This window comes from Stegastes partitus, unplaced genomic scaffold (assembly GCF_000690725.1).
Source record: "Stegastes partitus isolate 25-593 unplaced genomic scaffold, Stegastes_partitus-1.0.2 Scaffold19, whole genome shotgun sequence".
NCBI lineage: Eukaryota > Metazoa > Chordata > Actinopteri > Pomacentridae > Stegastes > Stegastes partitus.
Genome location: NW_007577750.1, coordinates 837,416 through 853,272, shown reverse-complemented (window position 1 = coordinate 853,272; position 15,857 = coordinate 837,416). Strand labels below are relative to the sequence as shown.

At 39.8% G+C, this 15,857-nt stretch overlaps 1 protein-coding gene across 1 annotated transcript in view; it reads left to right on the top strand.

Moving 5' to 3' along the window:
• Positions 1-309: 309 nt before the first annotated feature.
• Positions 310-15,857, top strand: part of LOC103365297 (ephrin type-A receptor 6-like) — a 70,086-nt gene continuing 54,538 nt past the window's right edge. The window contains exons 1-2 of the mRNA XM_008292709.1: positions 310-388; positions 9,160-9,224. Of these exons, the coding sequence (XP_008290931.1) occupies positions 310-388; positions 9,160-9,224 (144 nt within the window). The remainder of the gene's footprint in view (positions 389-9,159; positions 9,225-15,857) is intronic.

Genomic DNA, 15,857 nt, shown 5'->3' with positions numbered 1-15,857 from the left:
GGGTGTTTTTTTTGCTTGTTTGTTTTGTTTTTTCTTATGCGCAATGGCTCGTCTTTTTTATCGCCTGGCTCTGCGCGTCCTCGTGGAGGTATCCGGAATGCTTGGCTAAAAAACAAACAGAAAACAAAACAAAACAAAGGAAAAAAAAAAAAAGGACATAACTCTTGTGGATGCGACCTCCTGAGTCTGGATACTGGGGGAGATTTCAGTAGCCTCTTTCATGAAACCTCCATACCTTTCCATTGTGGGGATCTATTTAGGAGTCTGTGCAGCGTTTTAGTTCAGAGCGCACTTGTGTCTGACTCAACGATGTGCTCCGGTGGGAAATACTGCGTGTTTTTGTTCTTGCTTAAAAGTATCCTGTCGGACCCGGGAACCACAAACCAAGGTGAGTGAGGGCGTCACTGTAACCGCACACATACACCGAGGCTGGATGCACCGATCTGGATCATTTCAAAGTCTCCTCTTGCAGGCACATCTGAAAAAACAAAAATGTTCTGAAGTGATGTCCCATTTAGTCTTTGCAGCCATAACCAGTTTAAACCCATTTACAGTTCAAAGACATACAAAATAACCAAATTTAAAGAATCTAATATCCTTTCTTATCCTACATGGGTCCCATGTTGCAGTGAAATCTTTGCACAGGTATGCTTTCCCTCAGGTGTTTTGCTTTTACCCCTCTAATGCCAGTTTGTTGGTTTAACAGTGGATCTATGTGGGGCAACAGAAAACACATTTGAACATGCATGCATTTTACATTATAAATATGCATTTACTGCGTCAAAATGCATGTGAAAAAATGTATTTGTTGGTTCACTAAATTCATATTTTGTCCAAATCACTCCTTTTTTTTTGAAGGCTTGCAACAGACACCTCCTTAATATGTTTTTACCAACTTTTTTAATCAACCTTAATTTAAAACTATATTTTCTTTACTCTGAATTTATCAATAACGTACATTTCAACTTTAAAATAGAAGCAGAAATGTCAGTTTGTTTGGTTTGCAGTAGAAATATCCGTAGCCCTAATCCGTGATACTGTAGAACTCACGTATCAGTTTTATAATGAGCACATGCACTGAAATACACATTTACTGTATCAAAATGCAAAAAAAATCATGCTGTGTGCTCCTTGGTATGCAGGCAGAAGCTGCATCAGCCAACTTTTGGGCGAGGGTCTGACGATCTACTACACAGAAACATCACCACAACTATAGGGACCACTGAGTTTTACAGTAAATGTCATGCCTCTGGCAAAGTCTGTCAGCTGTACTGAGGCTTTTGAGTTGCCTATTTCTGCCTGTCTTCTACGATGAGCTCATATATTCCTATGTGAAAATAAAACAGAATTCTGGTCCATACGATTCCTCACAAGGTGGCGCAGTTGGTAACACTGCTACCTCGCAGCCAGAAGGTCGCTGGCTCGCTACCTGGTGGGAGCACTGAGATCTTTCTGCGTGGAGTTTGCATGTTCTCCCTGTGCAATGTGGGTTCTCTCCGGCTTCCTCCCACAAGTCCAAAAACATGTTGAGGTTAATTGGTGATTCTAAATTGTCCGTAGGTGTGAGTGTGAGTGTGCATGGTTGTCTGTCTTAAGTGTAGCCCTGCGGTAGACTGGTGACCTGTCCAGGGCGTCCCTGCCTTTGCCCTAAGTTAGCTAGAATAGGCTTCAGCCCCCAGCCCCCCCATGACCCTAGTGAGGATTAAGCGGTGTACAGAATGATGGATGGACGATTCCTCACAGACACTTATGTTGAGAAACATGCAGATCTTGTTATGCTGGGCCAGTAGTTGACACAACATTTATCAGAACAATTTGTCATTTTTCAGAATTCATTGTCAGACACGTGGGCAGTTGCATATGTATGAGAAACACAGGACATAATAATGCTATCTGCCCTCAGTTGTACTAAGTCACATGGGTAAATGGTTGCCATAACGCAATCTGTTCTTGACATCTTCCACTTTGCACATTTGCAGAGGTCAGTTTAATATTCCTTCCTGAATGTTTAATGTTTGGGAGACACGCTTTTCAAAGATGACAGGAGCCCTTTCACTAGCCAAATGTCAAAGTCTCCTTCCCTTCATTTCTTTATTTGTGTGTGTGTGCGCGCTCGATTTTCCCCACAGGAAGCCTGTCTGCCTGTGGTGGTGACAGGCTTGAAGAGGAGGGAACGCACACAGGGGAAACGTCGGGAAAAAAAAGGGGGGACAACGTGAGGTGTTTAAAATATAGTGAGTACATGCAAATATATGTTAGCCAGGTGCAAAGTGTCTGAGTGAGTTTTCTAATGTATGTAAATCATTTGTGAATCACATGTTCTCTTAGACTAAGAGACAATGAGGAAGATGGTATGTGGCATATGTGTTGGCTATTTAGCCTTTTGGGGTCAGATTAACTTGAGGTCATTTAGTGAAATAAAGGAATGGAATTGTGTTGAAAATAATGATACATTTCTGCTGAAAATTACCATTATGTTTAAATAATGGTACCTTTTTTGTCAAAGGTTACCCTGTTTATGTGATAACTAATATTCTTCAGGTTGGGTTGATGGGAAATACAGTCACTGGGTGAGCTTCTAATGTTTCCAACTGACTACTCTCAAAGAGAATTTTATAAATGGGCTCTTATATGTATTTTTACATAGACTGTACGAGATATGGTGCCAGAAATCTGAGGTTAAAGCTGCACGTCCTAGATCAAACTCAGCATTCTCAACAGAGTACATTGGGATCATAGAAATTGGATTGTCCACGTCTTCGTGCCGCTCTTCTCTGTGTGAAGCAAATAGCATCCAGGACAGACAGTGGGGAATGGACGCACCAGTCATCATCCATCCATTAGCTACAGCCGCTTATCCTGTAGAGGGTCACAGGGGGCCAGAGCCTATCCCATCTGACACTGGGTGGGAGGCTTGGTGCACCATGTACAGGTCACCAGTTCATCACAGGGCTAACATGAAGAGACTGAGAACCATGCATTCTCACTCTGACACCAGTGTTAGAATCACTAGTTGACCTACCGTACACGTCTTCAGATGGTGGGAGAAAGCCAAAACATCTGGAGAAAGCCCACACAGGCACAGAGAGAACATGCAAACTCTGTGCAGAAAGGTCCTGATAGACTCAACAGGTTTGAATGCAGAACTCTCATGGTGTGAGGCAGCAGTGTTAAAAACTGCACCAGCATACCACCCATGAAAGACAAATTGATAAACCCAAAATGATTGTTTCGACACTTTTTAAAATCAGCTTGTCCTGTGTTAATAATTCACTTACATTTCACTTCATTTTTGATACAATACTTACATGCCCATTTGTACATTGCATTCAAACTAATAAAAATAGGTCCACTCTAGTTCAACTTTATACAATTTTTATACAATTCACATTTTGATTTCAGTCTATTTGAACTGTCTGGTGTTGATACATAATAATTTAGGATTACCAGACTATCAGCTTGATTTTAAATTAGAGTCAATGTCATGTCATACTTCATTGCCACTGTTCTCTACAATTTCTTTGCAATCATAGGCAGTAAAAAAATAATAGACAAAATTCCATCAATTTATACATCAGTTATACCTGCTTTATCCTGTAGAGGCTCACAGGGTGCTCAAGCTTGTCCTAGCAAACACTGGATGATTGGTGGGCTGCACCAGAATGCTAGTCGGTTGCATGGCTAAAACGAAGAGACGCTCACATCTGCCAAGTTAGAATAACCAGTTAGCCAACCATGCATGTCTTTGGACAGTATTTAAAATATTCCATACTCCTTTTCTCTTCTCAGTCTGGAAACAAAAAAAGCCAAAAAACAGACTTCATCTTGCAGATTCTTGCTCAGCCCATCGACTTTACATTGTGATGATGCCACAAAAATTAAACTAATTTTAGGCTCCTGGGAGGGTTTTACAAATATGAAACCTTCATGGATAAAATATTCATGATACAAAGACTAAAACTCAACCTTGTTTGCAGTTGGAGGTGTCCTGTCAACAGGTTTACAGTTGTCTCTTTTATAATTGTGGTTTATAGGAATGCTTTTTGAGCCGCAGGCATCGGCCATTTTTAAAAAATGTTTGTGGATGGAAGCTTTGATTTTGCCCATTGTGGTCTTAGGCTTTTGAAACTGTACTGAACAAGCAAGCAGTGAATCTGAGGGACATTATGAATGGAGATACAGTAGTCACCTGTCAATCACACAGTGACCCCACCTGAAAACATACTCTGCTTTTCCCTCTATTTTACTCTAAATGGCAACATAAATTACAAAATGCAAACTGTGATGTTTTCAAAAAGTCGTAAAACTAGCAACTGGGACCACAAACTCATTAGGAAAAGGTTTACTGAGGTACCAGATCAAGTGGGAAGTAGGGTCATTCTCTCATAGACTTCTATACAATCAGAGACATAGCTCCTGCTGGCCGTTAGAAACAATGCAGGTGTAAGACACTTCCCCATTGGATTTGCTTTTCAAACTGGAGTCTATGGCCATCATTTACACACAGTCTATTGATTCAGGAGATTTTATTTTGTTGCACTGAATGACCATTGAAAAAAAGCTGTCAGCAAGTCTGAGTGGTGGCACTGTACCCAGTATGTGATAATTAACTAATCCAAAAAATGACAGGCAAACTTTATGCGTTTACTTTTGATTGGAGTTTCTAAAGGTTAACTGTCAGTTTGATATTTTGTCTGACCAGTCAAATAATAAAAGATATTCATTTAACAAATAAGTAAATCCTTAAATTTGAGAAAATACTTTGTACTGTTTCTAAGAAAATCCTCACACACAAATTAGAAATTAAAACTATTGTTAGTAAAATTTTCTGTCGATCAACTATTCACCGAACTGACTAAACGCATTAAGCACTTCTTTATCTACTGACCTGCTTTATATCTGAAAAGAAGGGCTCTGACATCTCTGAGACCATTTCATCCCAGCACAGCAGGAGCATTTAAGCAGATATTGATGTTTTTTTTTTTCTTTCAGTACAAGGACGCAGCATCATCCTCTGTGTTCAGGATCAGGTGATTTACTAGCTGCTGTCCACTTTTGTTTTCAACTCATGAGGAAAATAATGATTGTTCATCTCCCAGTGGTCCTCTAGAGCCACTTCCTGTCCTTATAGAAATGTTGGTGTCTCGGGAGTTTCACAGCTGAGTGCTTGTCAACCTAAATATATGCAGTAATGTATATATCCTCCCTGCAGGAGGCTCATTTGCACTCAAAAAGCTAGACATTACATGAGAATTCTCAGTTAATTTTATATATGACCTTTACCATTTCCCTGAAGTCCAGGTTTTAGTCAGGTGTCACTAAAAGGAAAGTACAGCAATTGTATGCAAACGGCTGCTGAAAACATAATATTTACCTGCAACGGAGGAAACACCTGGAAGTCATTTGGTTGTATGACAGTTTTATATTGTAAAATCCCACTTTTGGTGTAATAAATTGTGTGTGCACTTTGTGGACACTAGACAGCAGCATTAATTTTATTTACTAAGAATAGTGGGACTCAAAGGTGAGAGTAAATTATCTCAATGTGAAAGGAAAACAACAGTGAAAGCTATGCAATACTCAAAACTATATCATGATATTAGCGCAAAGATGATAAATGTTCCTTAAAGGAATGATGCATAAGTCAAAATGCTTTTGGTTAGCTTAGCATAAAAGCAGGAGGCAGGGAAACAGCTGGTCAGATGCAGCCACTGTACATGTGCATTTTCATCCTCATAAAACATTCAAAGGCCTTTAAAAAAATAAATAAATAAAATAAAAAATTGCGTGTTGTTTCCTTCCTTTTTTCCCGGTTTGAGTTTTTTTTTTTCATTCCTTTTTTTTTTTTTTTCAGCACATGGCAACATTTCTTTGCATGTCAATGCCCCCTGTAGATCAGTGGAATAACCACTTGTCACTTTTGCAAAAGAGGACCCACTCTCAGAAGATCAGCCTCATGGCACTACTAAATTCTTCAGGAAGCATTTCAGATGAAAGCGCTTGTAATGTAGCACCTGCAGTCTAAACCCTATAAACATGCACATCCAACATGTCTGAAGTAAAGGAAGGGTAGAGCTATCGCTTCATTATGCAGGACACGGTTTTGCAATCATAGGCAGAAAGCACTGATCACTCTGCTGCCCTAGATCTTACCGTCATACCTCCCATTATGCAGTTTATTATTGGTAATCCCTTCACTGATCTGGCATTAACAGTTGTGTTCTTTATGAGATGCTACATAAGTTTAGTGTGTTGCTGGCACAAACATTTTTTCACACTTTGAAACTAGGCCTTTACAAGCCATGTTAATAAGATTACCAGCACAGCAGTCATCTCCCTGCAGCAGAGTTATCGTATCATAATTGTTTTTGTGTGTGTCTGTGTGTGTGTGTGTGTGTGTGTGTGTGTGTGTGTGTGTGTGTGTTTGAGTGAGCTTGTAAACAGGTAAACTGCTGTGTCACGGCTAAGCTGACAATGATGGGAGTCTCAATGCAAATAAGTCACAGACTCGGTCAGTGACAGTAAGGATTCAGTGTACTCTGTTCAGCTTGAGGATTCAATTTTAAAGATGTGTTTATTTGTAGCCCCATGCTGGTGCAAACGTACGAGTGGCAATTTACGGCTATATAGATTAATTGTGACCACCTTAATACCCCGATGGTCAGGAAAGCTTGGAAAGGACAGTTGCAGATTATTATGCTTCCAGACACAATACCCAGACAAGAGTAATATGATTTGGCCTCCTGATAAATACTGGTTGTATGTGTGTGTGTGTGTGCATGCTCTTGGAGTGAGAAAATCTGTGTATCAAATTCACTGCTGTGGTCTTGGGTCATTATTTCCTGCCTCCAAAGATAGTTGCAGGATTTAATTATTTTAAGACTACATTAGCACGTATGTATGTTTGTGTGTGTGCGAGAGAGGTTCAGACAGACAACGACGTGATTTGATGGAAAAGTTTGCCACTGTCAAACATGCTATTGAACATTGCTTGTGATTATGAAAGATTGTTCTAATTTTGTCAAAAATCAATACCTTTCTGTCTCTCTCGGTCTGTCTCGCAGTCTCCCTCCCTACATCTCTCTATGTCCTCCTTTTGAACGCAGGCAAGGCCACCCTATTATAATTCAGCCCTTAATTACCAGCTGGGAATCAAGGCTAAATGAAGTCTCTGTAAATACTCAAGTGGTTAATTTAGTCTCTTTCAAAGTGTATCTTCTGTGGTTATCGAACTTGTTCTCAAAACAGTCATAACCCCATTAAATTAGTCCAGATTTGGTAAAATCTGCCGTAGACTGGAGTGACAGGTCGTCTGAAGATGTGACTCTTTGGTCTATAATGTCGACCACTGAAGTGGGACATACTTTATTGATAGAGATTGTAATTAACTGGCTGTGTGGAGACAAAGGAAATTGCACATTCATCATATCAAATTGGCTCAGGGGGCTTAGCAAGGGCCAGATAATGGCTCTCTTCATGCCTGAGCCGTGACCAGAGTGCAGACAGCAGGAGATTGTTACATTTGTATGTGCACGATGCATTTGTGGATTCATACAAATAAACACTTGTTAACATGCTCATACAAAAACAGAGCCAAAAACTTATGCTGAGATCAGACTGTGCTAAGTTTTGTTACTTTTTAGACAATCACGCTGTTCTGTTAACTAGAAGAGTCATAAATTCTTGCCACGACCACAGAGGTGATTCGTAAGGTTCCTAACAATTCCGTCAACTTCAGTTTTTGTATGTGATCACAGTTTAATGCATAAAAGGAACCATGCATTGTCACTCAGTGGGGAAGATGGGCTTTTTCTTTTCTAGTCAGTGGAGAGAGATGAAGCCTGTGGACATGGGGCATGAATATGCACTGAAAGACTGATTTGACACCCCATAGGTATGATTTAACTGATTAATGCTCCTGACTGGAGGATGAAACTGTTGTGAGTGGGTGCAGGTTTGCAGAAAAGAATATCGTCCATTTTTATTTTTTGTTTGCTGTGCTGTGTTTTAAAAGTAACAAAGAGCACTCATTGATACTGTGGGTCTACATCACTGAGTAGACAGTGTGAAATACTGCCCAAAAGAACCCAAAACGCGTATTTCTGTTGTGGCATAGCACGTTTTTCCCAATGCCGTGTTGGTTATTCACTAAGGCACAAAGCGCTTTGTCTCATCATACATGAAACAGTTTAAATTTTTTCATATGAGCTTGTTATACGAGAATAATTTCCACTCTGTAGCACTTTGCACTTTCAAATTAATGTGTTCAAGGTCACCATGTGCATTGTGTGTTAATCCTGTTCATGGGACTGTTTATTTATTTATTATTGGGTTAATTTAAATTGATTAATTTTATATATCTGTGCATGTCAGGTGTCTGTGAAAGGATGCAAACATGTGTTTCTTACATGAAAAATGTGCCTCATATCACTGCTCCGCCATCCCAACTTCTGCGCTGCACACGACTTCTCACTTTAATTGAAACTGGACCCAAGTTTTGTGCAGAATAGTCTAATGTGTGTTTAATTTCTATGCAAGACTGCATTGCGCTATAAAGGTCAAAATTATATCAGTCGACAATGTGATATAATTTCTCAAATGGCTGTCATCGTTCATAGCATCTGGCAGAATGGCTTTATTGGTCTCAAATAGGTGTCTTCATTTTAAAAACTGTAATGGTTAATCAAGTCATATTTTGTTTAGTTAAGCATTTAAAGCTTCCACAGCGCTTCCATCAACCCCCTTTATTCATGTTTGGCTTATCTTTGATGTCCTGCAGCAGAAAACTCCTGACCTCTGAGAAGGAGAGTACTAATTTCCCAGACTTCAGCTAGATGGAGGGCAGATCTCCGTTAGTGCTGGTGTTGTCCTGGACTTTCCTAAGAGCTGTTATTTCATAGGTGGTTGAATCTGATAAGGGCTTTACAGCTCTGTCAGCTCCTCATTGACAGCTTGATAACTATTGTCTGCTCTCTTCCTATTTTGTCACCTCCATTTCTCTTCTCTCTAAATTCACTGTCCAACCTCTCTCGCACTCCCTCTCTTCCCCTCTCTGCTTTCTCCTGTCATTCTTTGTGCTTACACCATCGTTCTTTCACTCCTCCAACTCTTCTCCTCCATTTTACATGACTTTCTCTTTCGCCATCCTGCTCTCTCTAGTGGTTCTGTTGGACACTACGACAGTGCTGGGAGAACTGGACTGGAAGACTTATCCTGTCAATGGGGTGAGTGGCATTAACATTACTTACTGTAAGAATATTCATTGTTAAGCTTTTTAATGAACTTGAAAATATATAAAACTCAACATTCAGTGCCAATTTTCTTATTTAGTGAAGCATAGCTCAAACATGCTATGTGTCTTGAAATTGACCTACATCTTACCCTCTTCCAAAACTGAATCCTTTAGCCAGAGTAGACAAGACTTTCTTTCACTTGAGTCACATACAGAACAGAGACAAGACCTTGTGTCTTATTAAATAATCATGTGGGCAGCAGGTGACATATTTCACAGGCCAACCTTCCTGACAGTTCAATGTGGCACCCAGGGAACACTGACTTGTAGAGATGTTTAATTTGATTTTCAATGGTAAACTTCAAAACGAGCTAGGACACGTGCAATGGATAATTATGTGAAAGTACTATAGGGTATATAAGGAGGTGATGTTTGGCATCTCTGACCTCATCAATACAAGGAAGCACCAAGCATGTGACAGCACAGCAGGGGTAAGGAAAGATACTAGCTTCCCCCTCGGGGAGGGTAGACTCAGAGCCTCCAACTGGATTCTGGGATGGAGGTGGAGCATTTGAAATACTGCAAGAACAATGGCAGGGGGTGCAGCAAGTGACAGCAAAGCTTTCAGGTGAGCAGTGTGGCAGACGCCGTGCTGCAAAAGAGTGTGCTCACCATTGACAGCTTAAGTACACCACTAAGACAAGACCTTCGTATGTTGCAGTGACAGCAGTATGGCACATGAGTTGGGGCTGCACAATTATTCCAGTATTAATCTTGATCACAATTTTGTCCTTCAAGCAAATGAATGTGATCGACTGTGAGATTGTATGCTCCAGTCATGAAAAACTCCACTGCATATCATAACTAACAGCCAGGCACCACAGAGCTATTTAGATGTTTTAGTTTCACTTTTGAGGAACCTTCATGCTGCTCTGCATGCACCCCAGCAGCAGATGCCTGAGTAAAATGTTCCTGAGCATTGCCATTGTAGTCCAGAGTGAAAGACAATAGAACAGATGGGCAAAATGAAAATCAGATGTCTGGAGCGGAAGATGACGAAATAGTCCCTCAAAATAGATCATTTGTTGTTTGGAAGTATTTTGGGCTTAGGGCAAGTGGTGTCAACAAATCATTTACAAAGAAAGCATGAGACTTGAGCCTGTGCTTCCCAAGTAATTTGTTAATCCATCTGAGAAAACACCACAAGCTGCAGCACAATAAATAAATGAATGCCAAGAACAATAACATCACTAATGTTACTTCAGTGTTCCATTCATTTTATTTTGGCAAAGAAGTTCTGGCACAATTTTCTTCATAATTTGTGTCTGAAAGATGCACGGTGAAAAAGGACCAGTCTGATTTTGATGCAAATAAATTAGTATATTGACAGGAATGTTACAGAAAGTGGGATTAAAGTTAGTGATCTGTTTAAATGCGAAAGTACATTAAATCGTTTTTTGCCTTTAAACTCACTGAATACGTTACAAAAAATCTTGTTCGAAATGATCATGATCATGATCTTTTAGCCACTATCATGCGGCTGTGATTCAAGGTAATCCTTTAACTAACTTGCAGGCTTCACAATGTCAATTTACAGACACGCTCCGATGGAAGAACAAGTTTTTTACCTTGTAACATGTCCATATGGTGTTTTTACATGCTAAAGGACACATCATGAGTGAAACTTGAAACTAGACAGTACTAATGACAATTTTAAAACCACAAATTCAGACTTCTTGACAGAACCGATCCTGTCAGCTTACTGGGTGGGGCTTTCCGTTTCATTATTCTTTTTTAGAATTTTTCCAGTATTATAACTTGGTATTGTGCAGCATAGAGTAATTGTACACTATGTGTGCAAAGTCATGGGTGAGCTGGAGTGCTCGAGCGTCAGCGAACAGCAGATGGGTGGGTAGAGAAAGAGGTGCAGATCATAATCTAAGGAGGTAATGCTGGTATATCAAAGCCATTTTAAGGTGTAAATGATTATTTTCCTGGAGAACACTTCTAAATATGTAACTTTGATAGACAAGACTGAGTTTTTAGGAGTTTAATTAATGACAGATTAGGGGAATCTTTATTAACCCCAACAACTGAAAGCAATAAATCACTTTTCATCCAGTTTTAGGTTGGATGTTATGCCTTTTGACTGGCAAATGTCCGCTGGGTCACTTGCTGGGCTGTGGAGTATCTAAAATTACAACTGCTAGAAATATTTGGGGTGTTGTTTTCCTTTTTTGTATACTTGGATGGACTTGTCTTTGTAGTTTCTTGAGGTAGCTTTCAAAAATCTTCACCAGAAGTGCTTATATATTTGAGCCGTTAACCCAGCTGCTTATAAGAGTTTTGAGACAGCAAAATGTTTGTTCCCGTTTTCTCAAAAGGAAACAGGGATACTGTGGTGTACAAAGATCCTGGCTTCAGGATTTCTGATTGTTGTGTGAACATGCACGTCTCTGACTTTACTGAGGCCGTAATGATGTTAAATTACATTCACCTGACAGGACCTTTTATTCAGAGCTACTCACAATGTATGTATTGAAACCATTTAGGAGTGAGAGCATTATCATTTAAAATGGGGGATGTATTCCAAAAAAGCTGCATTCAGAAATAACTTAGACTGGGATTGTTGAGAAGCTGACAATGGCAGACAGTAACCAGACACTTAAATAATGGTATAGTGTGCGCAGTATGTCACAGCATGAGCAATACCAGTTAAATGATTTGTTTTAGATGTAGGAGACTTAATTACCACTAAGCTTTATGTCCATACCAGCCACTAAAAGATCGCCACATAACCTGATTGCCTTTGTTGCTGCTCAAAGAGAAAGAGATGCAGGACAAAGCTGACACCCAGATGAGCTTCCTGCTGTCATGGTTGGGCCTCTCTGCTCTGATCCACCTCTTATTTTAACAACTGTGTACTGAGCTCAGTGTTAAGTTCTGTTTCTAACTAATACAGGCAGCAGAAATGTTAAAAATAAATAAATAAACAAATGAGGGTGAGTATTCATTTTCTGTCACAGGTGAATAGTTGCTCTTTGCAACTGCTGTCTGCCTTCAAACCTACTACACGACACCCACCTCTTAAAGACGAGCAGTCAATCAAAAATTATAAATGATAACGTGACAAGGAATATGAATACCTGAGTGACTATATCCTATAAAAATGTTAAATTCTGAATGTCATTAATCCTAAAACAGAACTGAATTTCCCACAGACTTCCGTGGACCTGATGAGCCATTTCTGAAAGCTACATGGATCATTCATACAAATGATTTCAGACAATAACAAAAATATGTATGTAGTGCTGCTTGTAGGACATTTAGGAAACTAAAACTTCTCCCACCTCCATTCATGACCCCATTTCACCTCAAATAATATGAATAAGAATTTCCAAAAAATACTGTGAGACCATTTCTGAAATATAAAAGCTGCAATAAAACTCCTAAAGCACTAAGATCCCTTTTTATCCCTGCTTGTGTATTTTTTTTTTACAGAACATGTCAAAATTTCTACGTGCAATAAATAGAGATTTGAACAAACCTTTTAGATATCTAGTGATTAAACTAATTTAATTGATGCATATAATTCTTACAGGGATAAACCTGAAGGGGAGGTACATTTCATTCTTACAAATGTTTCATCTGGGAGCGAGCAACCATCAGCAATAAACAGCAATAATTTTTTCATAACGTTGTGTCTAATTCGAGACACAAGGTGGGGACTGTTTGTGCTTTCAGGCTATTATTAAAAGCGTAATAAATCCTTTGGAGCAAAACCAATAAATTGCTACAAAATGCTGAGGTATTTTCAGGGACAAATACCAATGCTGAAAAAAGGTTCTCCTCCCTTGCATGCAGCCTAAACAGCCTCATTGCTATGGGGACCAACAATGGCATTAATTAGTTGGAGAAAAAAAAACAAAAAACAAAAAACAAAAAAACACAGCACAACACCACCACCTAGATTCGCATCAAATCAATAATTCATCAAAACTACAGAGATTTAATGATATTTTCATAACACCGCTCTCCCTCTTCCCTTTAGTCTGACAATGACAAATTGCCTTGTTTTAATCAAAACCTCACACCTCTTAGCCAGGTTGAGTGCCTCCACCATTGTTGTTAATACAACACCATATGTCTGTGCAGCGCTGGCAAAACTGTATGTTTGAGTTTTCTGAACAGCCTGTCTCAGTACGGCTGACATAAAGTATTTACAATCTGACGAGAACGTCACCTGAAAGGGAAACTGCATTATTTTTATTCTCACTAACACTTGCACTAAAGCTTGTTAGTATATTATGTAACCACAGATGATTTATTTATTTATTTATTTTTTTTACAAAACAATGCACGTAATGTTTATCAATGGGAGTTTAAAGGTCACTTATGTCACATTCTGTTGCCACAATGAAACTGGAAACTGTTCATCGATCTCCCAAACTGCATCCCTTCTCTGCAGGAAATATGACATCAGAGTAGCTAATACCAAAATATTGTTCATGTCATTTAATGACGCCTCCTAGCTTGTTTGTAATTCTTTAAACCAATCACAGATGACTTGAGCGGAGCTAAACAAAACATGCGGCCTCCGTGTTCCCCCGAAATAGTAACGGGTGGAATTGCTTTAGGGGATTATTTGCAGGGAGATGAGCACTGTCATTAAAATTTATAACTCATTGACAAAAAACGAACAGAGTGACCTGCACGATCCAAATCCTCAAAACTTGAAATTTTCCATGTGGTAGGTTGCTCATCCAGAGGCTATTGTTTTTTGTAGTGAAATGGGTTTTGAAAAAAAGGTAACGTGCAGGTAGCAGAAAAAAAGCACAAAGCTGCCTGAAATGAGCAGCCAGTGGCAGGTTCATACCCACAGTCTACATCCAGTAAATCAGCACTGAAAAAAAATCTGTCAACATCAGATGCAATAAATGCAATGACACTGTAGCCAAAATTTCTTTGCTGGTGTTGTCAATCTTGCTCCTTTTCAAGAAACAAGAGGTTTGCCTTGTAACATGGTTAATGTTACAAACATTACAAACATGTATTTTACCCAAACCATGATCTTTTCCTAAAGTTAACCAAGGAGTCTTGGTGCCTAAACAACAAAATCAAAACTTAAGTTGAAAAACAAACTTAAATTAAGTGAAAAACAATGACATGGAACAGAGGACATAACTCTTATTTGAAAGTCCTGTGACTTATGCCACTTTCACGTCTTCAGCCTATGAAGCTCTTGTGCATATGTCACAGGGTCGCACCCAATAACCCAATAAAAAATTCCCCGGGCCACACCACTCAGACACAAGGAGCAGAGATGGAGCTGCTTATACAGGAATAATTTATTAAAATCAAATAAACAATTAAAAAGATAATAAAAGGATAAAAACACAGCTGCTGGCTTATAATAAACAAAACACTGGCTAGAGTGTCTGAATTAGGTCGCTCTTAAAACAGTCTGAGTAATACTCATGGTGTTGCGGCGATGTCCAGCCGGCTTCCTCCACAGCGCGGTGTAACTCCGTCCGTCAGTCGGCAGTCCCGCAGCCGCGTAATCACTGCGTGGCGTGACTCCGTCCGGTAGTCAGCAGTCCCGCAGTCACAATCACCGGGCAGCGTGGCTCCGTCCGGCAGTCGGCAGCTCCCTGTTTACCTGCGTGACGCGGTCGTCTCCCAGCAATCCGCCATCCCTCTCACACATGAACGGCAGGTTCGCCACACGTCCTCTGGGACACCTGCATCTCATCAGGTTGATTCCTCCTCTCTGAAATCCTGCACCTGTCTTTAAAGTGGAGCAGGCTGGCTGGGCCAATAATGACTGATTAGAGGATAAGGGGGGGAAAGGTGATGTGTGGAATAAACCACATCTGTACCACATACATAAAAAGACATGCACAAAACTCTACAAATTATAATAAATAAATAAACCAAATCCATGTACAAAATATGAAATAACACTGCACACAATAACCATAATTCAAACCAAATCTACACACAAATAAACATATCAACCCATAATTTATAAGAACTCAAATATACACGAAAATACACATGGCACAGTTATGGGCACCTCCCACTCCCTTGTCACCCTGTGACACATACATCTTGTGCATATCTCTGAGACACGAACAGCTTTGACAAAACAACGACATGTGACACACTGGGACTGAGAACTAGTTGGCCACCCACGGCCTCATCTCTAGGAGATGCAAATCTGACCAGAGGTTCAAATTGGTAAAGTTCTGGACCTAATTTCTGAACGTGTCCTGAGTCACCGTTAGTGTTTGATTTAATAAATAAGTAATGCCCGACCTAGTGGAGACATATTTTAAAGAGTTCAGCCTGGATGCTTATTGCAACATAAAAAAAGGACAGGCCAGTCGATGAATAGATGTACCACCTGTCCTTTTATTATTGTTAATATATTATGTCAGTGTTTTCTTGTGTTTTCTGTTTGCTTCCTGTTTTATTTTGATATCGCCTTTACTCATGTGTTGCTTGTGTAGTTACTTCCTTCCTTTGTCTCGGTTGCCCTGATGGCACAGTTATGGGCACCTCCTACTCCCTTGTCACCCCGTGACACCTACCCACACCCTTTTGGGTTGTCATCCCGACAGCC